At 41.8% G+C, this 27,230-nt stretch overlaps 1 protein-coding gene across 1 annotated transcript; it reads left to right on the top strand.

Moving 5' to 3' along the window:
• Nucleotides 1–5,252: 5,252 nt before the first annotated feature.
• On the top strand, nucleotides 5,253–19,510 carry lmo4b (LIM domain only 4b). Its single transcript, XM_050055743.1, has 5 exons — nucleotides 5,253–5,728; nucleotides 7,117–7,357; nucleotides 11,727–11,823; nucleotides 14,298–14,453; nucleotides 18,563–19,510. The coding sequence occupies exons 2-5, from the start codon at nucleotides 7,122–7,124 to the stop codon at nucleotides 18,569–18,571; spliced, it is 498 nt and encodes a 165-aa protein (XP_049911700.1). The 5' UTR covers nucleotides 5,253–5,728; nucleotides 7,117–7,121; the 3' UTR covers nucleotides 18,572–19,510.
• The last annotated feature ends 7,720 nt before the right edge of the window (nucleotides 19,511–27,230 follow it).

Below are 27,230 nucleotides of genomic sequence, written 5' to 3'. Positions count from 1 at the left end.
TGAAAATGTAGTGTAAAAATAAATAAAATCCTATTGTCTGTCCTGTTTATTGCTTGGGCACTGTTATTTACGTGACAACACCTGAACATAACACACACACACACACACTGGCTGTTTGTTTCTACCTTTCTCCTCGCTGGAAGCCTCAGACCTCCCGCCGCCCGCCTCCGCCTTGATTAAACGCTGAAAATAAAATAGAAGAGGGAGACAAGTTTTGCTATTTTATCTTATTGTGTTATATTTCTCCCTCTCCCCTCGCTGGAAGCCTCGGACCTCCCGCCGCCCGCTCCCGTCTCAAACAGGTCAAGCCGGTCTCCCTCTCCGCGGAGCACCCACGACGCACACGCGGCCTGTTAAATAGCCTGTAACCGTAACAACTGTGTGACGCAAACTCAGTGCTTTCCTAATTAAATAATGTCGGGCTAGGTTCGGTTTCGGACATAACAAAACAGAAGGACTGCCGGGTTTGGACAGAAATATGCGGCCGTGCCGCACTCTAACACAAACACAAGGAAAACCGGACATTATCATCAATTTATAAACACCCCCCGGAAAAGTGGACATGTCCGGGCAAAAGAGTTTGTTTGATTAGCCTAGCATAAAGGGTAGAAACAGGAGGAAAGTCTGGCTCTGTCCAAACCTGACAAAAAATTTTCCTATCAGCAGCTCTAATGCGGTATTCACACTACGAGCGACACAGCAACAGGCTACAAGTCATTTTCATTGGAAGCCGGTGACATGAAGCTACAAAGTGATGCCCGACACTTGTCGCTGCGGATGGCTGTGACGTGCAGCGAAAAAAGTTCAAGTTAGAAGATCTGGGCAATTTTATATCCGGGAATTTTTTAGCATCATGTGCCACTTAGCAACTCCCATAGGAATGAATGAGGGCTCACCTCCAGTGCTGTATCCAGTTCTCTTTATACATCTGTGCTTTAATACAGCCTATGCTTAGGAGGGAGCCAGGCTAATGCTATGCTAGCCTAACCATGTCCTGACTCCAGCTTTCAATGACAGACATGTCATGTTCACAGACATGAACTTGCAGGCAGGTCTCACCCCCAAGTCGTCAACATTCGGCGCTTGATCAGTTACTTCCAGTGTCAGACATCCACGAAAAAAGCCACCCTTTCACGTTGGCATCTTTTTTCCTAAACCTAACCATGTGCGAGCATTGGCTAAATGTAACCACATGCTTTTGTTTTGAAAGAGACTGTATGCAAACTGTACATTTCCTGTGAAAACATAAGTGTATTTTGAAAACAGACAATGCATGTAACAGCCTGAAGTTGATGCAATGTCCCAGAACGTCAACAACCAACACACCCAGGGTACCTTGAACGTCATATCTGGACGTATAAAGTCCACGACCAAACAAGGTCGGAGTGAGAATGTGTTGGACCTTGATGAGGAATACACCACTCTTTATGCTAAACTAAGCTAACTGGCTGCAGGGTTTAGCTTCACATTTAGCGAACAGACATTAGCTCAGCGTTTCTCTTCTCATCTATCTCCAGGCAACAAAGCAAGTGAGTGCATTTTCCGAAATGCTGAACTCTTCCTAATGTGTTTTCAGGTAAGTAGCCAGTGACTCATTTAGAAGATTTCATTTGGAGATCTTTCTGCCGAGTCCGCCATCCTCCTTCTGCGTTCAGTCATGGAGTGGGCCCTCTCTATCTGTAGATAATCTGAACTCTAATCTCCCCTCATCAGTTGGCTCAGCTAACTGAATATCATTCTCTCTAAAAGACACCACACACACACACACACACACACACACACACACACACACACACAGTGAAGCGAGTGTGATGCTGTTTCACAAACAGGAGACACTTTACTGTGAGCTGTAAATGCAGCACGAGGGAAAGTTACGGTGACCTGTGTGTTGTTTGGTTAGAAGATTGTTTGTGGTGTGTAAACCTGCAGATAGAGAGTGGCCTCTGTGCGGCTCAGTGTCATGTTAATAGAATCTAACACACAGTGAATCCCAGTCTGAAGTTAACCACCATGTTGAATGTGGCTCCCTTGCTTTTTCCCACAGGGCAAGCAGCTTCATTATGAGGCACTGTGGTCTCCTTTTCATCTCGGTGAGATCACCCCTGTGGGGAGTATCAACACAGCGAGCCACGTCTGACGCTCTCTTGTCCCTGTTTAAACATTGAAATAGTGTTGCGCCACATTGTTGTGTGCCGCTGTGTTTTTTTATCTGGTGCGCTTCATAATGCAGCTGCTTGGAAACTGCCACAGGACTGAAAGATCTCAGCGGAGAAAGGAGATGATCAATTTCTGAGGGAACAACCCCCCTCCTCCTTTCCTTTTTTTTTTCTCCTCATCTCCAAACCCTCTCCCCCACACAGCTCCCTGACCCCTCCACCTCCTCCTCCTCCTCCTCACTTCAACTAGCCATAATTATTTTGCAAAAGAGCTCCAGAAAAAGAACACGCAGAGTAATTTCTCTTGCCCAGTTATGAAAAGCTCATTAAAACAGGCCTGGAACAAACAAAGCTTTTCCTGTGAGGCCCCTTTTCAAATTCATTTCATAATTTCCCTCTGTTTTAATCATTTATATCAATTAATCATTCCTTGGTGGAAAAGATATTCTTCGCCATCTTCTGTGGTTTTTTGTTCTAGTGAGTGAGAGGCTTGATGAGGACGTCAAGAGAATGTGGCTCAAACCAAGGTGGAGTAGCACTGGCTTTGCCAAAGGGAAATCAGCTTGATGCGGCACAATCTCTTTGGAGCTGCAGGAATAATTAAACAATTAAAGTCAAGAAAAAGATAATCTTTATACATCTGATGTCTTTCTAATGAAGCCAGGGGCATCTTATAATGAAGCTGTTTTGTCATGTAAAACCGGTCAACCCGGTGAATCTCAAACAACTTCTCTCCGAGGCAACTTTTCTCCAATAGCAACACTTTTTTTTTTTTTTTTTTAACTTGAACCGAAGACGTCACTTGTTTTGCACCAAACTATTTTCAGCTGCAGCACTTCATCTTTTCTTTTGCCGAGTTTTAAAAGAGGAGGAACTCCCTTCTCTTTCAACATCGTGCTGGAAAACATGTCAGCACCACGTTACTTTTATTAAAAGGTGTTGCAATTGCTTCCAGTTTATCTTGTCTTTGAAGTCTCACATGATGGTGAAAAAAAAACAGCAAGACTGAATGAATTAAAGGATCTCAGCCAAATCGAGGTCTTGCAGATTAGCCTTAATAGGTGTTGAAACCAATGACCTGCGGCTTAATGAGGTTGTAAACGACAGCAGGCCTTGCGATTATTTTCAGTGACAGACGATGGCGCCACTACGCAGCTATTAGGCCTTGATATTTCCCAGAGGTTGGAGTCACCCTCGGTAAACTAAGTAGTTATTGAATGTCAACTAATTAAAGTCAGACGTGAGATGAATGCAGCTCAGAAAAATGTTCAGTCTGCTCCTGTATGAGGAGACACATCAGTCTTATTAGTCTTATCAGATATCACCACTGTTGGGAAGGTTACTTTGGAATTGTTATGACATGTTACCCTGTTGAAAGTGTAATATAATTACCTCATCACCCTAATGTAACTTATTACATTTAATCCCTTTTCAAATCTTTTACACTGGGCAACAAAGCTGGAAAATATCCAGAGAAGGACAGACAGGATAGTTAACCCTGACCTGTCAGAGTCTGTGACCCAACCCTAAATTAAGCTTACCTTTTCGATGGAGTCTGGTGCTGGGTCACATTGGGTGTTACATCTGACAATCCTGCAACGTGAGATGATGTAAAGCAACAGAGTGAATGTTAAATTGTACATATAAGCTTTTAAAAGAGAAGAAGAAGAAGGCACTAAACCCCCAACAGCCCTCCCTCACTCTGACATCTCTCCATTTAATGCATGCGTGTGTGTTTCAGGCTTGTATGACAACAGAGTCAGGGGGTTAATAAAGTACATCTTTATCTATAGTTTATGTAGAATAAGCATTTTCTTATAGGTGCTACTGACTGGGCGGCGCGGTGTTGTAGTGGTTGGCACTTTCACCTCACAGCAAGAGGATTCTTAGTTCGACCCCTGTGTGGAGTTTGCATGTTCTCCTCGTGTCAGCGTGGGTTTTCTCCAGGTGCTCCAGCTTCCTCCCACAGTCCAAAGACATGCAGGTTAATTGGTGACTCTAAATTGTCCGTAGGTGTGAATGTGAGTGTGAATGGTTGTCTGTCTCTATGTGTCAGCCCTGTGATAGTCTGGTGACCTGTCCAGGGTGTACCCTGCCTCTCACCCAATGTCAGCTGGGATAGGCTCCCCATGACCCTCAAGAGGAGGGTTTGCCTTTTTTTGAGAGCATATATAGCGCATGGCACCGTTATAAATTTAATGAGTGTTCTTTTTTGACCATATTTCCAAGGTGGTACTCGCTCATAAGTTCACATTCTGCGCCCAGCACGTTGTTGTGCACACTATAGTGTCACATATAATCTCGTCACATGATCAAACAGAGACTTTGATAACATCATTACATATCTGTATATTACAAATATACTGAAGAACATAATTTACAATAATAATTTCATTTAGTAATTTTAATAGTAATTCATAGTTTGGGGCGGCAGTAGCTCAGTCTGTAGGGACTTGGGTTGGGAAACGGAGGGTCGCCGGTTTAAGTCCTCATATGGAGCATGTACTGGCAGCTGGAGAGGTGCCAGCTCACCTCCTGGTGCCCTTGAGCAAGGCACTGAAGTCAGGGGTCAGGGGATTAATAAAGTATGTGAAGTAAATACAGGAAATGGCGCTGTTCTTAATTTAATGAGAGTTTTGAACACAGGCATATGTGCAAGGTTGGAGGCCCCCCCCCCCCCCCTGACTATATTTACGCCCCTGATGTGATCCCCAACATTTCCTTCAGTAACTTTAATTTAATCCCATATTTTTTCTCAGTAACTGATTACATTTACTTTGTACTTACATGTGACTAGTTACTTCCTTTTAGATGATTATAGAATATAATGAAACAGGACACACAGGATTATTATGGGCTGCCTCTCCTCTCCCTCTTAATGTTTCCAAGTGTGTACATCTGACACTTTCCTCTCGCACCTCTCCGGTCCATCTTCACCATTCACCTCCATCCTCCTCTGCGTGTCCAAGTCAATCTCACCTACCCTCCGATTGGCTGGATTTGTTATTCCTGTTAAATGGGCTGCGCGCTGATTGGCTGCGGCGGCTCCTTCGTCACACGGCTAAAAGGGGTTTTTACTGGAGGTTTCTTCCTGTCAGCGACACATGTAGAACAAGCAGCTAACGGGACCCGGAGAGCAGACCGGAGGACAGTCAATTACAGCCTCCGTGCCAGCTTCGTTATTTCTCTTTTTTCTCCTTCTTGTGTGTCGCGTGTGCCAAAAACACGCGCTCCTTCTCGGTCTGAGGACATTACGGCATGCGTAGACGCGTAATTACGCCTTGCGATGGACTCCTTTTGTTCCAGCGAGAAAAAGCCCAGTAAAGCAGTAAAACGGGAACCATCCGGTGGAAATACTATCTGATAACTCCATTTGCAGCTCCGCTCGCTCGCCACAGCTCGAGCCGCCCCTCGCCGAAGGTTCGCAGCCGCGCGGAGCTGGAGGCCGACCGCGCGCGACACCCGCTCCTGTACCAGTACTTTTTTTGGGACTGTTGAAGCGTACCTGTTTACCTGCCTGACCCCGCAGGACGTTAACTTTACAGCCATTACTCTCAAAAGAGACAAACGAGGTGGGTGTTGGTTGATGTCACCGCTTGTGCTGCACGCGTAAAAAATGTTTAATATTTCTAATTATAGCCTTTCTGCTGATATCTGATCGCCTGTGTGTTATTTGCGACATTACCCTCCTCCCCTTCATCCCCTGTCCACGCACCGACACCACCGTGATGCTACATTTCTTTTATTTTCTATTAAAAAGCGGCAGCAGCAGCGGACAGGAGCTTTTAGCACATGGCTGCCTGATATGTTTTTCCTCTCTGTCTCTGCCTCTTTCTATTTCCATGACTTGGTCTCTGCGCCCAAATTGCCTGCCCGTGTAATTACTTGAGTTAGCCCATTTAAGTTAAAAGCCACCCCCCTCCTCCTCCTCCTCCTCTCCTCCTGTCCCCTCCATCTCTCAGCGGAAAAAAAAGAAACTCCTCTCTGAATGAAACTTGACGATGGTCCGTCTTGTTTATCCGGGGAGTCACTTTCAGGTCGGCTTTTTGATTCATCTCCTTTTAGATTTAATCAGCACTAAGGTACGCTGTGGTTTGTCCCTAAGAGCCATCGCTAATGGGCTTACTGAATGCTTTTCTGTGTGCACCCCCCCTCCCCTAACCTCCCTCCCTCCCTCCTCCTCCTCCTCCTCCTCCTCACCCACCTCCCCCCCTTCATCCCTCCCCAACTCTAATTCGCCTACCTGCCTTTCAACAAAGATTTGGCTTTATCCAGGCATGTAGTCTGCCTGACCAAATTGGAGAGGATTACATGTGAAAGAGCCCACATTCATTTTGTGGCTGAAACAAACGCCTGCGTTGCATTAGACTCACACAACACTTAGCGTCATCACAACACTTGGCTTGTGCTGTTAAATATGACGGATCATCTTCAGGTCAAAGGCCCAGCATGCATCAGTAAACAGACGTGTCAGTTTGAAGCCTGTTGGTACAGTATCCCTTTGTGTTTTGCCACCAGCACCACCTCCCAGCTATTCAACCTGCACCACAGTGAGGAGTTGTGTGGCGAAGTATGGTGCTGTTTAAAATTTCTCAGCCCGAGCTGCGTAATTGTTCCTGTGGCTCCTGGGGTTAACAGTTAACAGACGTTCATCATGAGAGGTCCGACGAAGCAACAGCACAGGGATGAGGCAGAGATCAGGGGAAGATTAGTTCACTAAATGACTCGGAGCTCTTGTTCTTGTAGCAGAACAGGACTCGGATCTGCTCCCTTTATGATGTCAGCTATTGTGTTTTGGTGCCATTTGCAGCCTGAAATTTCAAATGTCATGACCTGTGATGGTGGTGTGCACGACCCTGCACACCCCTGTGACCCATGCATACCTTAACCCTGGTAGAAGTATGATGAACTTTGTAGGAGCCGCCTGCTGACATCGTTTCCTGTGTGTGTTTTCTCTCAGGGACAATGGTGAATCCCGGAGGCAGCAGCCAGCCACCACCGGTGGGCACAGGCTCTCTGTCCTGGAAGCGGTGTGCAGGGTGCGGGGGCAAAATCGCAGACCGTTTCCTCCTCTACACCATGGACAGCTACTGGCACAGCCGATGCCTCAAGTGCTCCTGCTGCCAGGCCCAGCTGGGCGAAATCGGCACGTCGTGCTACACAAAAAGCGGCATGATCCTCTGCAGAAACGACTACATCAGGTGAGGAGAGAGACGTGCATGCATTATTTAGATTAGCGCTAATTTTCAGGAGATTATCGGCGATCATTGTTAGCGCAGATTATCTGAAGCGGCTCTTATGTTACAGGATGAATTTTTTAAGAGAACTGTGTTGCCTCAGAAATCAGATAAACGTCCTGGAAGATATTAAGAGGCAATATTAAATCAAGTTAGAAGCAGGCAGAGACGGAGCTAGTCATGCGAGGATCAGCAAGGTTGGGTGTATTTCTGCAGAACATGTGTCTCAAATTGTCCTAACATCATCAGTGTTCATTAAAGTCTCCTGGTTGAAGTCTCCCTGGTGTGTCCTGGAAGAGGTCAAACACACTGGCGTGTTGACAGAGCACAAAGCAAAAGAGTTGCTCTGCAGGCCATCTGCATGTCTGTCCTGTTTGCTGTTCATGGTCAACTGAAGGACAGAAAATTGGTCCTGTAGGATTCATGTTTGCTCTGCGAGACATGTGTACGCTGTTATTTATTTATTTATTTTTTTCAATGTGACAGAAAAGCACCATTTAATTAGCAAAGAGAGCCTTTTTAAATATTCTAGTAGGTGTGCCAGACACCCAACCACAGCTTATTGATGACACTCTCATTCTGGTAATGTAGAGCAGGCTGATGTGACGGCACAAGGTTTACTGAAAGTTCAGATACTTTCTTGAATCACCCTGCGGGGGGGGGGGGGGGGGGGGGGATGGTATTGATTTCTATTAATTAACACTTTTATATCAATGCAAGTGGATTTTTTTTCTGTTTGCACAAGATGAAATTTAGTTTGGGTTCATTTTTTTGCATTAATAATCAAAAAGATGGAGCTGCACTACAGTCAACATGCAACGCTGCTATTAAATCTGCACGGATAATTCAAAATCTAAAGTGTGCCTGTGTGCTCTCACACCCACCTCATAAAAAGGATGAGGAAGTCAATGGGGTACTTCATTCATAATGGGACTATAACGTAATTAAAATTGGAAGGGGGGGGGGTGTGGATACACCTTTCCACTTGTAATGAGAGCATGCTTGGTGGAAGAGCTAAAACGCATATTATGGAACCATGAGATCTCTGTGGAGATAAAGATACGAGCGGGAGGGAGAGGGGGGGAAAAAAACATCTGACAGTGAGTCTACACAATTAAATGCTTTAATTATAGTCCCCCTCCATTTCCTTTAGTCCTGATGGGTTTTATCTAATGAGATCTGGTCCCTGGCTTGTATCCGCTCCCAATGACGTGTCCGAAATGAATGAGAGCCACACTGCAAACAAAACATTTAATTAACCAAATTGGCTTTTGAGAGAGAGCAAGAGAGAAAGACAGATAGAGAAGAGGGATTATTGCGAAGGCCATTTGCCGCTGTTTTTTTTCTCTCGTCCCCCCCTCCTCCTCATCTTAAAGGGGCAGACTCATTTTTGTAATAGACTGCTTACACCGCCACATACATTTTAAGCTCCAAACTTAGATAAGAAAATGCTCATCTGATTGATCAGGAGTCGAAACGCATCACATCACAGCTATAATGGGATGTATGCCTGGCCTGGGATGATACCCATCTCCCATCAATCACAATATTCACACGCGTCACATGACGTCGTCTGGTTTTTCACGCACCACCAAAAGCTTTAACTTGAAGCCAAAGTTGCATTTGCTGTGGGGATCATGTTGTTTTAAGCTGGAGGTGATATTATTTCTGCGGGCTGCTAGTAGAGGGAGAATTAATTTACTTGTGTGGCTGCTGGATTCAGGGAGAATGCTGTCCCCTTAATTGAATAAGCCTAGGTAATTAAATGGCACTTTTCCAATAGAACGTGTGAGGTAAATCTAATAGTTGGTTATTTAATATCACTTTGAAGTCTGCCCACTCAAGCACTATGACAGCACAAGAGAATGTGAACTATTAGGCCGGGGAAAAAACCGGGATCTCAGAAATTAATTAAATCGCATGCAATTTAGGGGAAACGTTTATCTTGATTTGTCATAACAGAATTAATTCAAGGCCTTCAATTCACTTGGGGCCAGATCTGTTACTCTGAATTAACCAAGTGTAATTTGGCTGATCCCCCACCGCCACCACCACCACCCTCCACCCCTCCACACACACACACACACACACACACACATACACACACACATCTCCCCACCCCCTGTTCCCAAAACACATGCACAACACAGATCCACGCGCGCCCTCCCTCATCCCAGCAATCTCCCCACCCCGCCCGCCCCGTCCCCGGCCCCTCCACCCTTTTCTCTAATGCAGCTCTTGCCATTATGCAAAGCCCCGCTTCAGTATCAATATGGCCTAGTGCTTTTAAGGTGCTTTGGCTGCTGATGTAGAGAGGCATTTTTAATGGACTGTGTTGCAGAAATCATTGTTGTGGGGTAATTTTACCCTACTCAAAGGCCTTGGTGAATGAGGTCTGCATTTACCAGACAGCCCAGCAGCAAGCCATGCTATATTTCACCTGGCAGTCAGTGCTGAAATGAAATCCAATCGTCGTTGCCTATATAGACAACAGACAGCTCCAAATGTGTTTTTTTGTTGTTGTTTGTTATTTAATTTAATCAAACACCTCGGTCGTGGCGAAGTCAGATCCACGGACGGAAAAACAGAATAAATCAAGATGGAGCCAGAAACATAGTAAGGTTTTTTTTTTTAAGGCGGAAAAAGGCTGAAACCAGATGTGTCACTGCAATTAAAGAGTCCCTTGGCCTTAATTATACTGACCTGTGGTGTCTACTTCACCTCAGCGCTGTAGGTGACTGGCAGAGGAGGCCATTAGAGCCCAAGTTCAAACCGATATAGCAACTTAATTTAGCACCTAAAGGCTTCGGCTCCTTAAATCAAACACTAGCATCGAGCGCTATCCCCTGATAAAATAATTAACCCGGTATGAGTTCCTCACGTACAAAAGTCTGTGGTGAAAACGTCCTGTAGTCTTTGTTTCGACACCTCTCAGAAGCAAAAGGAGGGAACTCAACACGGAGAACATATTTTCAATTTGAGCAAAGTTTGAGCTTCAGAACGAGGCGGCTTTGATATGCACAAACCGAGTGTAGTTTTGCTTTCCCACAGATTGCACGAGCACAAGAGTCTTAAAGCAGGGCCTATATGTTCATTTCCACTATCGTGTTTGTCCCAGTGAAAGCAGAGAATTGGCAGTGTTGTGACGACAGTCTCCAGTTAATTAGTTTCTGAAATTGAGTTTTGATGGAGCCTTTCCAAATGATGCTAAGACAAAATTTGTTTCTGCCTAGGCTGTCTCATTGAAAGCCATTTCTGTGTCCCTTTGCAAAGAGCTCCGGCTTGTTTGTTCGTCAATATATCTAACAACTGCTTGGGTTATGGTCGGTGTGGTAGAAGCGTTTATTCCCCCGCTCTGTCTCAGTGTGAATTTGTTAAATACTTTCTATAAAATTGTCCTCAAGAATGTCTGAACGGGAGAAAAAATGCAGTTTTACATCACTTCCCCCTCTTTTCTTTTTAATTTCTTTTAAGCCAAACAACTTTATCTGATGCGCACACACCAGTGTTAACCACTCCCCCCTATCCCTTTCTTTTTCCATCCCTCTCTCCCCTTCTCTCCGGAGCATGTCAGATGCCGTGGTCTTATTTGATTGCTTAGGAAAAGTGCAGTGATAGAGCAAACACCCGGTGAGATATGATGACAAATGGGTCCAGATCCCAGTAAATTACTTTCTGCTCAAATCGAAATTTCATTCAGTTTGCTGCTCACCGAGATGAAGTAATCTAAATTGTGGACTCAGAAGGAAGATAGAAGGGAAGCTGGAGCAAGCATTTCATTATCAAGAGGCAGAGGGAAAGAGAGAGGGAGGGAGGGAGAGGGAGAAGGTTAGGGACGAAAGAGATGAGCAGAAGCAAATCTAAAGTGTTGACACCATGATTGAAAAGGTTAACCCATGCACATTATATATCAACCCGAGTAGCTACTGGTTTCTAATGGAAACACGGCACTGACAGAGCATTCACAGGAGTCCTAATGGCAAAAGCACTACGTCTCCGCCTGGATGTACAATCAAATCCTCTTAGGTCCTGATTGCTTATGTTCCAGGTTATTATTAGGTTGCAAAAAAATGTCTGCACCCAAAAGTAATATGCAGTTTCAGCGCTGGAGGATTCATTTCTCCGTCGATATTGTGATGATTCTCGATTTCTTCATTCTGTTGCTCTGCTGTATGTTTTCCCTTCAAGTTAGAAATGGAGCCGGGGAGCAGTGAGCTTAGCACTAACTCAACAGACACTAGTGTGGATGCCACAGTTCATTACACAAGGCTAAATCTATGACGAGGCCCACACTGGGTCCACACTAACACTTGCTCTTCTTCCTTCCTCGCAGATTATTTGGAAACAGTGGAGCTTGCAGCGCTTGTGGTCAGTCCATTCCAGCCAGCGAGCTGGTGATGAGGGCGCAGGGCAACGTGTACCACCTCAAGGTAAACTCAAGTTTCCTCTGTGAAGCTTTGAAACAGATAACATGTGAATGCTGTGCGTGTTTTTTAACATTATAGGCTGGTGATTAACAAACTGTGCTCACAGTGTGAATAAAGTTGTCTTGATGCCAACTGATCACACAGCCATTTTGTTTTGAAAGTTGTTTAGTAATTTAAAGATAGCGGCACAGTAAAGCTAATATCTATGAGGAGCGAGATGGTTTGAGGCAGTTATTTAAAAAAGGACAAAAACATTAAAGTGAGAAGTTTCGTTTTTTTAATAGTAACCATTGTACCTCAAAATAAAGACAAACTATCTGAAAGTAACAAGTAAGTGTCTCAAAATAATGTGAATTTTTTCAAAATAAGAGTTAGTTTTTCAAATAAAGACAAACTATTGGAAAGTAACAAGTTAGTTTCTCAAAATAATGAAAAAGTTTTGCAAAATAGTGACATGTTACCTCAATAATGAGAAGCCTTTTTAAAACCACAAGTTTGTATCACAAAATAAAGAAACTATCAGAAAGTATCAAGTTAGTTCTCAATATAATGTGAAATTTTTCAAAATAACGAGTTAGTTTTTCAAAATAATGAAAGTTTTGCAAAATAAGACGTGTTACCTCAGAACACAGGAAGTCATTTTAAAATAATGAGTTAGTATTTCAAAATAAAGACAAACTGAAAATGTCGCTAGTTTCTCAAAATAATATGAACATTTTCAAAATAATGAGTTCGTATTTCAAAATAAAGAGAAACTATCAGAAAGTAACAAGAGTTAGTTTCTCAAAATAATGAAAAAGTTTTGAAAAATAGTGATGTGTTACCTCAGAATAATGAGAAGCCTTTTTAAAATCATGAGTTTGTGTCTCAAAATAAAGAGAAGCTTTTCAAAATAATGGATTACATCTCAGATAGAAACTTTGTTAAAGTAATGAGTCTAAAAATGAAGACAAACAATACTTTGTCATGATTTTGACATCAAGTAAATCATTTTTTGAGACGCCAACTCATTACTTTACTCATTTTAATGACACACAAGGTCTTGTTTTTTGTTTTCGTCACATTGGCAGAAATGGGCTTGCAATTGGAATTTGAAGATAGTTGCACATTAATAGAGCGAGACAGTTTGACGCTATTAATAATTTAAAAAACACGGTCAAGTCTCAGCGTTTAAAAGAACCAAAACACTGAACGGAGAAGTTTAGTTTTCAAGCAGTAATCGTTGAACTTGCCTCTATGGAAACCCATTTCTGCCAGTGTGAGGACAATAAAACAAGATCCTGTGAGTCTTTATAACGATAAACTTTGTCGAAATAGTAACTCTGTATCTCAAAACAATGAGTTAGTATTTCAAAGAAAAGGACTTAGTGTCTCAAAATTCTGTGAAACTTTTCAAGATAATGGGTTAGTATCTAAAAATAGAGAGAAACAATACTGTGTCCTTATTTTGACTCAAGTCATTCTTTTGAGACACTAACTCATTTTGAAAAAGTTTGTCATTTCAATGACTTACAGATCTTCATTTTTTATCTCATATTGGCAGAAATGGGCTTCCAATTGGAATTTCAAGATGGCGGCACAACAAAGCTACTGTCTAGATAGTTTAAAGCACTTAAAAAAAAAACACGGTCAAGTCTCAGCGTTTAAAAGAATGATCAAAATAGCGAAGTAAACGCTTGAAAACGAAAAGTTTCGTTTTCAAGCACAAATCATTATACTTGCCGCTATGGAGGCTCCTTTCTGCTGTTGTGATGAATAAAGAAAGAAACTTTGTTAACATAATAACTTGATATTTCAAAATAATGACTTGTTATCAAAGGAAAAAATGAGAAACAACAGAAGTTTTTAATTTAAAAAAAATTTGTCACTCTGGCATTAACAGGCTTCCATTTACAGGATCTAAAACAAGGAGGAAAATAATTAAATTGCCAAACGGTGAGAAGAATAAGTTGACTAACCAGCCAACGGAACATAAACATTAATTTAATAGCCATCTATTTAGATATCTGATTAATTGTTGAGGTCATTTTTTTAAAGCTAAAATGCCAAACATCACGTGGCTCCAGCTTCTCGACTGTGAGACAAGCTGCTTTTCTTTGTCTTGTGTGACAGTAAATTAAATATCTCAGGGTTTTGGTCTGTTGGTTGGAAAATAAAAACACATTGGGTTGAATCAAGTTTGGCTTAAGTCAATAATAACGGGCATTTCTCATTTCAGTCATTATTTTTGGACAGTTTAAAAACCAAACATGAAGCAGTTAGTCAAGAAACGCCCTGAATTGCTGTCTATTAGTTGTGCTTTCCACAGTTCCACCACTGACACCTGCACGCACAGTGGCGCAGAAGAAGTATGTACATGTTTGCGTTCACAAGCATCTGTGTCTGCTCCGAGGTGTTATTACGTAACAGGATGGAGCGCTGCCTCATGGTCCTCGGGCCTGGTTGTGAGCGGTTGTTTCTCTGTCCCCCTCCTGCAGTGTTTCACATGTTCCACCTGCCGGAACCGGCTCGTCCCCGGGGATCGGTTCCACTACATCAACGGCAGCCTGTTCTGCGAACACGACAGACCCACAGCGCTCATCAACGGCCATTTGAGTTCACTGCAGACGAACCCACTACTGCCCGACCAGAAGGTAAGACCCCGACCCTCTCCGTCTGGTGATGGAGAGCGCTCCAGAGTTCTTTGTGGTCTCTGTTCAAAGTATGAAAACAGGCAGAGGGCTGATAGCTTCCAAGGAAAGGACAAGTCGGTAAAAGCTCGTCATCAGTCAGCTGGAGTCATTAACAGGAACAGAAAAACATCTGTAATTTTCACGGCAACATTTTTCACTCTGTTTACATTGATGTCGTCGATTCACTGCGAGGCATGCAGCCGACACTAAATCTTACAGAGCAGAGATGAATTTTATTTTTAGACAGCCAATGGATTTTTCCATCATTCTTGTTGGAGGACACGCGCTCAGAAAATCTGTATTAACCGTCAGCACAAAACATGTGAAAATGATTTTTTTGTACTGCTGTCCCCGCGCTCGGTTTGTTACGAGCAGATACATATTTGACTCATCTTGAATTTATTTGCTGTCCCGAGCCGCACTCCCAACCGCGCTGAAAAATGGCGCATGCTGCCATTAATACCGAGTGTTTAAACCAGCATTTGACTACTGTATCAACAAGACCGGGATCACCTGGGCTAAGTTATCACTCCAAGGCCAAAAATATGTATCCAGGGCCCGAGGTTGAACACAGACAGCAAGCTGCAGCAGCCAGTATATCATGGAGGCTGTCATCATGGCTTTCCCTGATTTGATCTTGATGCCTCCAGTGAAAGCAAAACAGAAGGCCTAATCATATACGAAGGATAACTTCATTCTTCAGGATAGCTTCATTCTGCCCGCAGGAGATATAATCATTTTTGCCTCACAACAAGGAGCTTTATTGATACCTTGTCTGCACACACAGCACACAGAGAGAGATATGGGGGGTGTTTGGAGTGTGTCAGACTCTGACTGAAAGAGGAATTATATTGTTGGGAGCATGCATTTCACCTTGAGTGGTTTTGTGAGTAGAGGAGAGGTAGAACTCCATTAAGCCCCCCTCTCTCCCTCCCTCCCTCCCTCCCTCCACGTCACAGGCCTTTTAAGGGCTTGTCACTTCTACAAATCAGCTCTTAGGGCTCTTAGAGCTCCTCACATTTAAATTGAAAGCCGTTGCATTATCTAGCTTAATTTTAAATGTCTGTTTAAGTCCTTACTCCCACCCCCGATGTCTCTTGCAGCATGGCTGGTGTAGTAAATATGAGGCCTCATTGTTTATTTATGCGCTAACATCAATTGTAGTGAAAACTGCTGAATTATTGATGCTAAAATGCAATCTGAATATTGGCCCTGGTGCTTTAATTATAGCAGAGAGAGAATTATTAAATAAACAGAGACACATCGCTCAGTGGGAACAGTCTCAGGATGCTTTTGTTATCTCCGTGAGTGAAACAAGGAGAATTAGCCTGCTGCCGCTGCTGCTGGAGCACTTTATCAACATTTCTTTTGCTAAAACACAACGCCGCAAATAACGCAGACTTACAGTAAAGATAGCAGCTCTCAGAATCGATACACCTCGTGTATCCTCAACAGCACGACATGGACTGAGTGTAGAAACACGGGCTGGTTTAAGCAGAGAGGAAAAATGAAGCAGTCACCGCTCACACGGAAACATGGGGGTTATCTGCTGACCGTTGTTTTGATTATGTGTGATTTTGCCGTGACATAATTGGTGTTGTCCGCGTTCATAGCGCAGGACATTTGATGCTCATTTATTAAGCTTTCTTCCTTGCTTCTTCCTAATCTCTTTGTTCTGAACAGACAAATTACCTCTCTCATACGGAGCTGCTTTGACCCAGGGGAGCGAGACCCTCCCAGCGTCAGTCACTTTAATTAGCCCCCAAGTAGGAGTTTGCAATTACTAATAGACTGAAGCCCTCCTAGTGATTTGAGGGATGAAGGGAAAAGTAAATCGCCTCTGAGAATCATGAAGAAGAAAAAGAAGGGGAAAAAAAGAAAAAAACATTTTTCTGTTTCACAGGACTGAGCACCTCCTGCAGTTATGTTGGAGCGTGGTTATAATTATACCAAAGAGAATCGCTTCATGGATGCACTTTTAAGTTAATGCAAAGTAAATGGGACACCAGATGGGTTTCAAAGCCTGGCTGATCAATAAATTAAACACTGGTGGAAAGTTGGGTCTATCAGGGTGAAACATTTATGGCATTTTGTGAACTGATACTCTTAGTGAGGATGTTTACACGCACTAAATAGTCCAGTTTTTGCCTTTATTCCGTACAAGACCTCATGAAAATGAATATTCCTCTAACACTCCCATTTACATGCAGCCTTGTATACTCAGATAAGCGCGCGACGTGTGAAAATTAACACAACAGTGTCAGCTAGGGCTGGACGTCCTGAAAATTATATACTGATATTTTTAGGCTACATCTCAATACCATACATATGTCTGTATATTTAAATCTCCTCAAAATTACTTCATTAACGCTACGACTGGGAGACAAACAAAACACTTCTGACCAAATACCCTCTCTGATGCAAAACAGTTTTACAGATGATTGTTGCTGTTTTTTTCATATCTGAAGAACGATATATCTTCATATTGCCCAGCCCTAGTGTCAGCTTCTAGTGTGACATAAAACATGCTCGGCAGCACTTTATAAACAATAACATGGCAATAACAATCGTTTACCTTCTCTGGTATGTGGCGGTTGATCTTGCATGACCTGACCGAACCCGACCCAAGTCCGAGACAGTTATAACCGAACCCGACCCGAGCCCAATGCAGTTTGTTACCTGACATAGTTATTGTTATCATGGTTACAGCTTGTCTGTTCACCACACAGTCAAACACGCCGCTCGCAACGCAGCACAGCACACACACTCAATTGGAGCAGAGTTAATAGACACGCTGCGGCCTAACCTTTTACACAATCTCAGTCACACATAATAATAATAATGTCTAGCGTCCTCCATTTTCATTTGTTCAGTCTGAATATTTACAGCCTGAAATGTAACAATTTGCCTGTGTTGCGTTCAGGCGTGGTCACTTAAATAACAAATTCCAGCACTCGAATAGGCCATAGCACAACACAGCAGCATGTCAAGTGGGCTGAACCCGAGCAAAATTTCTGATTTGTTATCCGAACCCAGCCCGTATCCACACTCTAGTAAGGAGCTCCCGAATCTCATTGTTTTCCCAATTTGTGGGCATATTCAGCTGCTGTTTGTCTTCTTTGAGCTAGCTGCTAACTGCTACTTCCTGCTTTTTAAATCTCTGGCGGGGGGTCGCACACATAACATGTCGTCCAGATGTCACACCTGTCCTGCCCATGGTCCCGTCTTGCGGGCTGTCCTGTTCATACAGACGCCATTTCATATTATCACGATACAATATTATTGCAGTTTTAAATATGGTGCGATATGCTTAGTATTGTAATAAAATATATTGTGATATATTGTGAGTAGTTACTTTTTCCCAACTGTAAATTCTGTCCTCAAAGGAAAACTTTGTCAACGAGTGTTTTGAGCACCACAAATGTTCTGCACCTTTGTTTGTTTGTAACCAGACTGAGACCACCTCTTGAAGAAGGTCTTGGTCTGGTTGTTTTGGTGCGCACCTGAGTGTGATTGCTGTGTTCACACCTGCCCAAACGAACCGCACTTAGGGGGCAAACAAACTTGAGTTCGATTGAACCGAACCAAACAGTGCAGGTGTGAAAGCACCCTTGCGGTGTAGAGTCTCTAAAAAGAGTATAGTGAAGTCAAGAGCGCTCACTCTGCAGCAAAATTCAGGGACCACAATGTCCCCAGAAGTAACAGCACAGCACACTGACAAGCAAATAAAAATCAACTGAGGGGTCTCTGACAGATGATTAGAATCTCCGACTTTAAGGGGGAAGCTCGAGTAAAACCCCCAATAGAGACGCATATTCCCAATGGGCTGTATACACGTCCAAATAATGCTGAATAATAGCGGCACATTTGATATGTATTATCTGGAAAATGCTAAATTCCGAAAAAAGGCCTTAGTCGGAAAATCCAAACTAAACACGCTGTTTACATGACCCCTATCAAATTCAGAATATTGTCATATTAGGAATAATAGTGGAATAATAGCGTGCATGTAAATGTGCTCAATGACGGCTCAGTTTTGTTAAATTTGTATTTTTTATCTCACTCCTCAGGTGTGTTAGGCGGGAGCCGTGCAGGAAGCAGGATGTGTGCCTTCATTTTAGCCCTTACTCATTGTCACCCGAGACAGCGTGGATCAGCAGCACCCCAGCCTTTTAGCTGTGCTCCCAGGCCCTTTGCCCCGAAGGAATCCTCTACCCATCCTACCAGTTACCTGACTTTTATTTCTGCAACCCATACCCAACGCTCAGCCTTCAACCTTGGCTTTTCCCCAAATATGGGTGGATACTTGCACTTAATGCACCTGAATCGGGACACTGAGGACTCCATGACCTTGGAATTTAAAAAAAAAAAAAGGGAGACCGATGAGGACTCTTCGGGAAGAGAAAATTAAAACACAAGAGGATGTTGTGACTGAAGTGAGGGGAAGAGAAAAAGACTAAAGATGTGAAAGATGCAGGCTTTTCAACTCTGCATATTTGTTTAAAGACATTTTGGGGGAAAACCTGGGACCTTTCTTTTTTTCCTCTCTTCCTTTTCTATCCTCATTTCCCAACAACATGGTGTTTCCACTTTATATATTTTAAGTGTTGTCAAAGGGGAATGTGTTTTTTTTCTTTGGTGGTATATATAGAAAACGATGGGGTTTTAAAAAAAAAGAAAAAAATCTGTGGCTTTTTGTGGAAAAACAAATCATGAACACTCTCTTGGTGTATTTGTAAAACTACCATGTATGTACAGTATGCATGTAAATGTCGTTGTCCAGGCGTGGCTACAGTACATCCGACCCTCCGCACTCAGCTCCAGTCCTTCCTCCTCCCCTCGAAACCTGAACCCATCGCAAACGGAAGAAATTTGCTCATAGTCAGTAATGTAGAGATCATCACCAACATATAAATGCTGAATGAAAGAGAAATTTATTTGTGATATTTTCCGAGACATTTGCTCCAGTATGGTGTATTTAATTAATAAAAATATTGAAGATTTAAAAGCCTCCTTAAATTTATTGTAATGTTTCAAAATCGACACTCAGAAGTACTGAACTTAGATTTTGTAGGTCTTAGAGCCCTCATTCTTGAGAAGTGGGACAAAACCTTATTTTTGGGTTTTTTTGATTTTTACTCTAAAATCAGGCTGGAAAATATATTTTAAAACATTTGTTCCCAATTGATGGGTCGCAGATCCATTCTGAATGGACCGCAAGTGACTCACAAACACGTCAAGTTTGTTAAAAACACGCTTTGTTTTTAAGTGCAGTGAATTTTTGGCACAAAGCTTTTATTTTGAAGTTAGTGACTAAGGGACAGCTTCTGGACAGAGACAGCAGACTAGCTTGACAACATGACCAAACGCAAGTATGATGCCGAATGTGTTAAACTGTTTGGACCTTGAACTAAAGACTGAGGAGAAATCTGGACCTCGTGGCTGGACCAGTTGGGAACCACTGTTTTAAAAGATTCAAGTCTTGACTGTTAAACCTTGTAATGATTTGATTTTTCCTTGAATCGCAAACATGATGGATGTCAGAGGTAAGATCTGATGGAGTTGACGAAGTTATATGTAATTGTTAATGTCACAGCAGTCTTAGTGAGGAGCCTTTTTATTTTTTCAAAGTTGCTAATGCTAATTTAACCATAACTCTTATTTAGTTTAGATTATTGGTATTGGATAGCAATAATATTTTATGAATGTATCATAAAATAAAAATATGACCAGTACTTGCGTAGCATTCCAGCCCTTATGGAAACCAGGAAGTGGGACAGGAGTCCTTGTGATATAGCTGACTTCTTTTACACCTGATTAAATTATGTTTTTTGGTTGTTGTGTTTTCAAATTTTTGACAAATATCTGGGACACATCTTTAAAGGCCCAACATCCTCAAAAAAACGCCTGTGGCCTTGTGCCTATGACCGAATCACAGCCGTGACGATATACGAGTATAACATCACGAGCTCGAGTGTGATATTGCTTTTATACAACAGTTTAACAGTTAAATAAGCAAGGCTGATTAAGAAATGTTGAAAAATGAGGACAAAATAGATAATTTAAGCATTTTATTTGTCAACAAAAATAGGGAAAAATAGTTCCCTCCGCTGTCACCGTTGCTATGTAACGCAGACATGGTGCGCCAGGTACTTACTGTTTATACATATTTATCTGCACATGTTCATTAATTGTGCAGCCGGTGAAATAAGTCTCTGGTGACTGCATGGTGGACTGTCGCTTCACAGGCACAGCCGACTCTGCCTTCTGATCTGACAGTATGTTGCTTTTCTCCAAGTCATTGAGCTCCGCTGATGAAACACTGACAAACCTGGATGTGTGCTCAGATGGATTCAGCTTCTCCTCTCCCTCATCTTCCTCTGATGACCATTCATAGTTCAATTCAAAACTTATTTTAGGAAATAAATCCATATTTTTGGCTGTTTGACAGTGGATGAATTAATTAGCCTACAACGCAACTGCTGACCTAACTGACACTAACCGTCAGTTTTGATTTGATTGTTGATTGCAATCAGCTGTGAGGCGGAGTCATACATACACAGTGAAATAACCGTGATATTGTACTCCAATATTGTCACGGTTTTACTGTCTCTCGACCAATCAGATTGCAGGGCCGGAACTAACTGTTGTATAATTAATTATTATAATATTATAAAACAAAGATGATGATCGCAGTACATATTTACACCAATGTTATCAGCACATACTGTTAGTTTTATTTTTTTAAGGCTTTTAAGTAGGGCTGTCAGCGTTAATGCGTTAATTGTGATTCGATTAAGGTCCAAACATAATGCGTTATTTTTCCTTTAAATCCCCTTTATTGCATGCTGCTATTTTGTCCCTTCGACGCACCCTTACTTGTTGTCAAGCCACCGCAGCAGCTTCCTGCTTCTACAGTGATAAATAATAACGTCACCACTGAGTTTTTATGTGGCTCATGTCACTTCATAAAACTCCTGGATGAGCTCCCACCTACGAGCTGAGCACACAGGTGCAGCTAATCAGACTGATATCAGCGGGTAACCACATCGCCAAAGTCAGCAAAGCACTATTTCGGAGTGCGGAATCGCCACAGACCTGTGGATGAAACTTAACTGAAGAAGTTAACTACAGCACTTGCTAAATGGACAGAAACTGACTGCAGACCAGTCAACATTGTGGAAGACTTGGGTCTGAGGGACGTCCTCAGGTTGGCAGATTGTGACCAGTCCTATGCTTTACCATCGGGGGGAACAATAGTTTCACGCATACAGGAGAAAGCTACTAAACTGTAACTCCTGAAAAGTGACAGTGCTGTTGCATTACCCAAGGGATCACTGAACATCAGTGAGTAATCACAGTTATATTGGAGTCACTGCACACCAAATTGACACTGATTGGATGACGTACTCCTCAGCTTTAACAGCTCAACCAAAACCCCACAGTTGTAGCAGTGCAGCGCTGATTTGAAATAAATAAATCTAAAAGTCAAGATAAAAAAGTAAATTTCATTTGATTTCCAATCAAGACATAGAATTAAGAATTTCTTCAACTTGTCTATACGGACTTCAAAACTGTTTTAAAAAGCGGAATAATGAAATTTTAAACAAGCGATTAAAAATGTGATTAATTGCGTTTAACTATTGACATTCAGTGATTTAATCATTTGTAAGCCCTATACTTTCAATGCATTTTTAATAGTTTGAAGTTGTGAATTCTTGTCTGGGACAAGGCTGTTTTCTGACAGCGGGCAAGTTTAGAAGTTCAAACTAGAAGTGAAGCTGACCTTTGACTTTTTGGATCACTTCATAATTTTATCCTATTAGACATTTGTGTGCAGTTTTGTCATAATTAGTGTATGACTTCCTGAGATATGGCCAAAAACATGTTTTGTGAGGTCACATTGACCTTGACCTTGGACCAACACATTGTAATCAGTTAATTCTTCAGTCCAAGTGGACGTTTGTGTCAAATTTGAAGAAATTCCCTCAAGATGTTCTTTAGGTGTCGCGTTACCAAGAATGAGATGGATGCAAGGTCATGGTGACCTTGACCTTGGACCACCAAAATCTCATCAATCCATCATTGAATACTAGTGGACGTTTGTGCCAAATTTAAAGACTTTCCTTCAAGGTGTTCTTAAGATATTGTGTTTACCAGAATGGAATGGACGTACGGACGAACAACCCGAAAGCCTCTGGCCACGGTTATCGTCAGTGCGGAGGTATAATAATGAAAGCAAATGAACATATTTTATAAATTGTATTTATTTTATATAAATATAAATCCTTTAAAAATAATCTTCCGAACCTGAAACAGAATTAGTGTGTTGATAAGTTATAATTTTTTTTTTGTTTTTGGTGGGACTTGATTTGTGCCAGTGGTGAGTGCTGAGAATTCTTCTGTCGTTTGCCTTGTGATAAAGTTGTCTTGAGTCTGCTGTTTTTACAGATGAAGCATTTCAGTTGCGTCTTCATGTCTGAGTTACATAATTACCACAAGTTCAGTTCATCAGGTGCCCAAGAATTTATCCTTCATGCAAAAGCCTGATATCAGTGCACGACTTGTCCAGCACACCATTTAAAACCCTCTATTGAACATTCTGCAGGGCTGCCATTCAATTTCCAGCCTGGCAATCATCAAGGTGCATGATGAGCGTCTAACTGAAAATGGATAAACATGTATCCTCTCTTTCTGTTCAAATGACCGTTTGCTATTCATCACTCTAATACCTGACAGAAATAGAGGAAAATGTCCCTTTGAAGATTCAATTACTGCAGAGAGGGAGAGAGGTGTCTCTCTTTGGCAGGCACAAATTGAATGGGCTATTTGCAGAACAAATTGGTGTTTGAAGTCCTTGCAAGACCTAATAGGTCTGAAGGAGGAACCTGGTAATGGCTGATGCGCTTATCTGTGGAGTCTGGGCCCCTCATGAGCCTGCCGCCGCTGTGGCTGAAACAATGCTGCTGTACAGGATAAGATGCAGAAATCAGCTCCAATAGAAGAAAAAGGGCCGAAAGAGTAAACAGACTTTTATGTTTTCAAATTTATATGCTACAAAAATCTTGCAAAGCCAGAATAAACCGATCTGTTTTGAATGCGGACGCTTCTGAAAACATCTCCCTGAAAGTAACCTCTAATATGGTGATTACTAAATGTTTGAACACGAGTTGCATTTATAGGAAACTTGAGTGGAGTTTTGAATTACAGTGGATCTGTCTACAGCTCATGAAAATCTACAAGTGGAGGAACAAATCCTCAAGAAAGGCTTTAGTTTGAAAGATACCCCAACCCACGGTAGAACAAAACACAACTATGTTTTTTCATTTAATATTTTCTTTTATACCATAAAACGTCAATTAAAAGCCTTTAGTAGCCTGGTGTAGCTACAAATTTTGACAAATAAAGGCCTGCCTGAATTAGAGGCCTGGTCTGGTTGCCAAAGAGTTCATTTTTATAGAGGTTCCTTGGATGTTTCCTGGATTCTTGACTTCCCACTTCAGCTAATGTTAGTTAGCTGCTTCAATCGGGCATACAAATATGAATGTTTAAACTTGTGGCAATATGGAGATGCTACACATCGTTAGCTCAGTTGATTTCATTCTACTGAAACCATGGGCACCAGAGACGACTGTAATTCATTCAGATTTACCAACATGACAAAAAAACGACTTTTGCAAAGTCAAAAACACACAAACCACGAAAACACACTCAACAGAAAAACACTGCAGATCCAGTTAACACAGCAAACGTTCGGTTCTTTAGGGGGAACTACATAAATCTGCTGCTCTTTTATAACACTGTAAAAGACAAAGGAAAACAGGACACATACCTTTTTTTATGTCGCCTCATTACTCCTGCCTCAAAAACAGTCGCACTTTCTTGTCTGGTCTGTCTTGGGTCGAACATCAAGGTGTTCCACTCAGTGCTCCCCCTACAGGCCTGGCGAACGTCCGTTGTGTTGACTGTTTTTCCTGTTGTATTTGTCTGTTTATGAGTTTGAATGCATTTGTTTTGGCTTTCTGCAGCACACCTTTACATCTGCTGAACGTTACAGTTATGTTTATTTTGGAATTTTATGTGTGTTTTTTGAATTGACATCTTTACTCAAACAAGGTTTACATTAGCCGGCATATGCTGGCTTTTTGCTGGCATCATGTGTCGTTGTCCGGCCCAAATTTTCAATGGGAAATATGCCAAATAAATACAATTATTTACAGCATATTAAGGAGTCTAATATTGTGAGACCTATGGGATATGCTGCCAAGACATGAACTTATATTATGTATTATACTTTTATTATCCATTTTAACAGCATACAGATCTATTTATCCATCGAAGCCAAACAGACTGCGTCCCTTCCTCTTCAAAGAATACACCATATCCATGGCAGTTAGTGTGTTCGATGTAGTTTGGTGACAGCATCATGGATCACCCTCTCCAGGAAGACCTTGAGCACACCTCGAGCAGGTCTCCTCATAGATCAGACTGGAGATGTACGTAAGCAAGGTGAGCCAGATGGTGGGCTTGGTGTTTCCCTGGATGTTATCATGGAGGACTCAAAAGTTCAGGCTGTTCATATAAACTGTTCATACATTTTACTATGAGAAGTAATGCACCCAAATTCGTACATATCTCACGTATTCATGAGCCAATAATTCGTGCATAACCCATGTATTTTGGAGGGCTGTGACCAATGAGCTGACAGGAGTAGACAAGGAAGCCGTCCCTAGTGGTTCAGTTAGGAGGCAGGTTGAGGCGGTGGATGATTCACAAAACACAGGACTTTCACCCTGGAGACGTATGTTCCAAACCATGTGAACTTTGAGGCATTTTACAGAACATCGTCCTTTCCCTAAAACTAACCTCCGTAACTTTACATTAATTATTTATATTTACATTACAGGCGTAACATCATTCGTGGGGTGCTTATTCATCGGGATATCATACAAACTGGTGTGTGGATTTTCGTAGGATAGCGTTCGGATCTGTCTCCTCTTTGCCTCTGCCATTCATCTCTTATTAGTCACTCCCTTCAGTAGATCACCTCTTCATTTAGGCTTGTTTTCAAATTATCTAATTTGACAGGCTTGGAATGGAAACGGTATGATGTTTGTGGGATTTTGTGTTCAGTTGCTGTTTAAATGAAGGCTGTTATATGGCTATTTAAAACATGTTGTTCTATATGGCCGTAATTCTGGAATATTAACATCCATATTGGCCTTGACAAAACGAAAAGCTTAGCATAAACTCTGTTCTGATGCTGCAGCATGTTTTGTCCTAATGTAAATGTGCATTTTTGCCCTTCTCAGCCACCGTACAAATGTCTGCTGTATTTAATTCTAAATTAAAATGAGATGATCAATAAATAGTAAATCAGGGAGAAGAGGAACAGACAGCAGCTTCAAGTTAAAGACCAAAGTATTCTGAAAGGTTCACACACAGACAGAAAGCACTCTGGACATGTTGCAGTTGCTTAAGAGCTTTCTAAGTTGCTTGAGGTAAATGCATGGATTAACTTTTCAGGATCATGTTTGGACAAGAGTCTCCTCACTCCAGCAATATTTTTAGATGATAAAAGGCTAATGCTGGAACAGACTTAATATGACTACTAATATTTAGATCGCAGTCCAAGACAACACCTGGCCTGACTCATAGTCATTACAGATGAAGATTAAAGGTGTGCAAAATGCAGAGCTCAGCAGACGGTAGTACCAAGATAAAGAAAACAACGGTTTTAATTTAGGAAATTTAAGATAAGCATTTTTTTGTAATAGATACCATAAATGTTGTTTTGTTTTGACACATATTCACCCTACATATGATTGGAAAACTGTGGAAGTGAACATGACATCATCTGTTGGAGCTTGATATCATTGCAAATGCACAAAAGCAATATGGTCAGATTTACAAAAAATAAAACAATCTCGAGGGATAATTCAGCTTTTCTTTTTTCATGTGACATTTAAATGGAGCTTTGGCTGGAGGTTCTATGAACCACTTAAAACAGGAATTTCGGGGGAGCAGCTATGTAAACATCATCAAAATGTATTAGTACTTAGATGACTGCGAAATGCTTCAAACACATCATCCTCATTTAGCTTAACTGCTGATTTGATTTAAGGTCTTTTTGGATGGTATGAGTATGAATTATGAAACACGGTACAGTTGTCGTCCAGTGGTTGGGAGGTGATAACCACAGAACCAGACTGCGCTCTCCACTTTCACCTGCTTATTAAACGAGTCTCAGGCCAAAGAAGCCTCTGACTATCAGATTTTTAAAAAATGAATTATCCTTTAAGTTGATTTTGGGTTTGATTTTGCTTTTAAGTGTAATCCACATCATAACAACACTATTTCGTGCTACGCTAACGTTGGCCTTTTCCATTATGAAATCCGCTTGGTTCCATTAAGCTGTTTACTCACACACACACACACACAGGCACTCACACACACACAGACATGCACACATAAACACACATGCATACACACATAAATAAGCTGCACACATGTGACACACACACATTTTATACGTCTCCCTATTTTAACTTATTGAACAAGTCAAATAGGTCAGTTCCAGGTTCACTGAAAATATTAAAACACACACACACTATCTACACATATAATCCATATGTGAGAAGTTGCTTTGATGTGGCGAACCAGAGTGAGGGCTAATGGATCTCACCCGCAACAATGGAGCACACTTAAATGGCATGTCTGCCTGAGGGAAATCACTTT

Source organism: Epinephelus moara, chromosome 10 (genome assembly GCF_006386435.1).
Source record: "Epinephelus moara isolate mb chromosome 10, YSFRI_EMoa_1.0, whole genome shotgun sequence".
Classification (NCBI taxonomy): domain Eukaryota; kingdom Metazoa; phylum Chordata; class Actinopteri; order Perciformes; family Serranidae; genus Epinephelus; species Epinephelus moara.
The sequence above is the reverse complement of the archived record's forward strand: the minus strand, read 5'-3'. Positions and strand labels throughout refer to the sequence as shown.

Coding starts and splice junctions, on each gene's coding strand:
- lmo4b (XM_050055743.1), top strand. CDS start 7,122: ATGGTGAATCCCGGAGGCAGCAGCCAGCCACCACCGGTGGGCACAGGC. Junction 7,358..11,726: donor TGCAGAAACGACTACATCAG/GTGAGGAGAGAG, acceptor CCTTCCTCGCAG/ATTATTTGGAAACAGTGGAG. Junction 11,824..14,297: donor GCAACGTGTACCACCTCAAG/GTAAACTCAAGT, acceptor CCCCTCCTGCAG/TGTTTCACATGTTCCACCTG.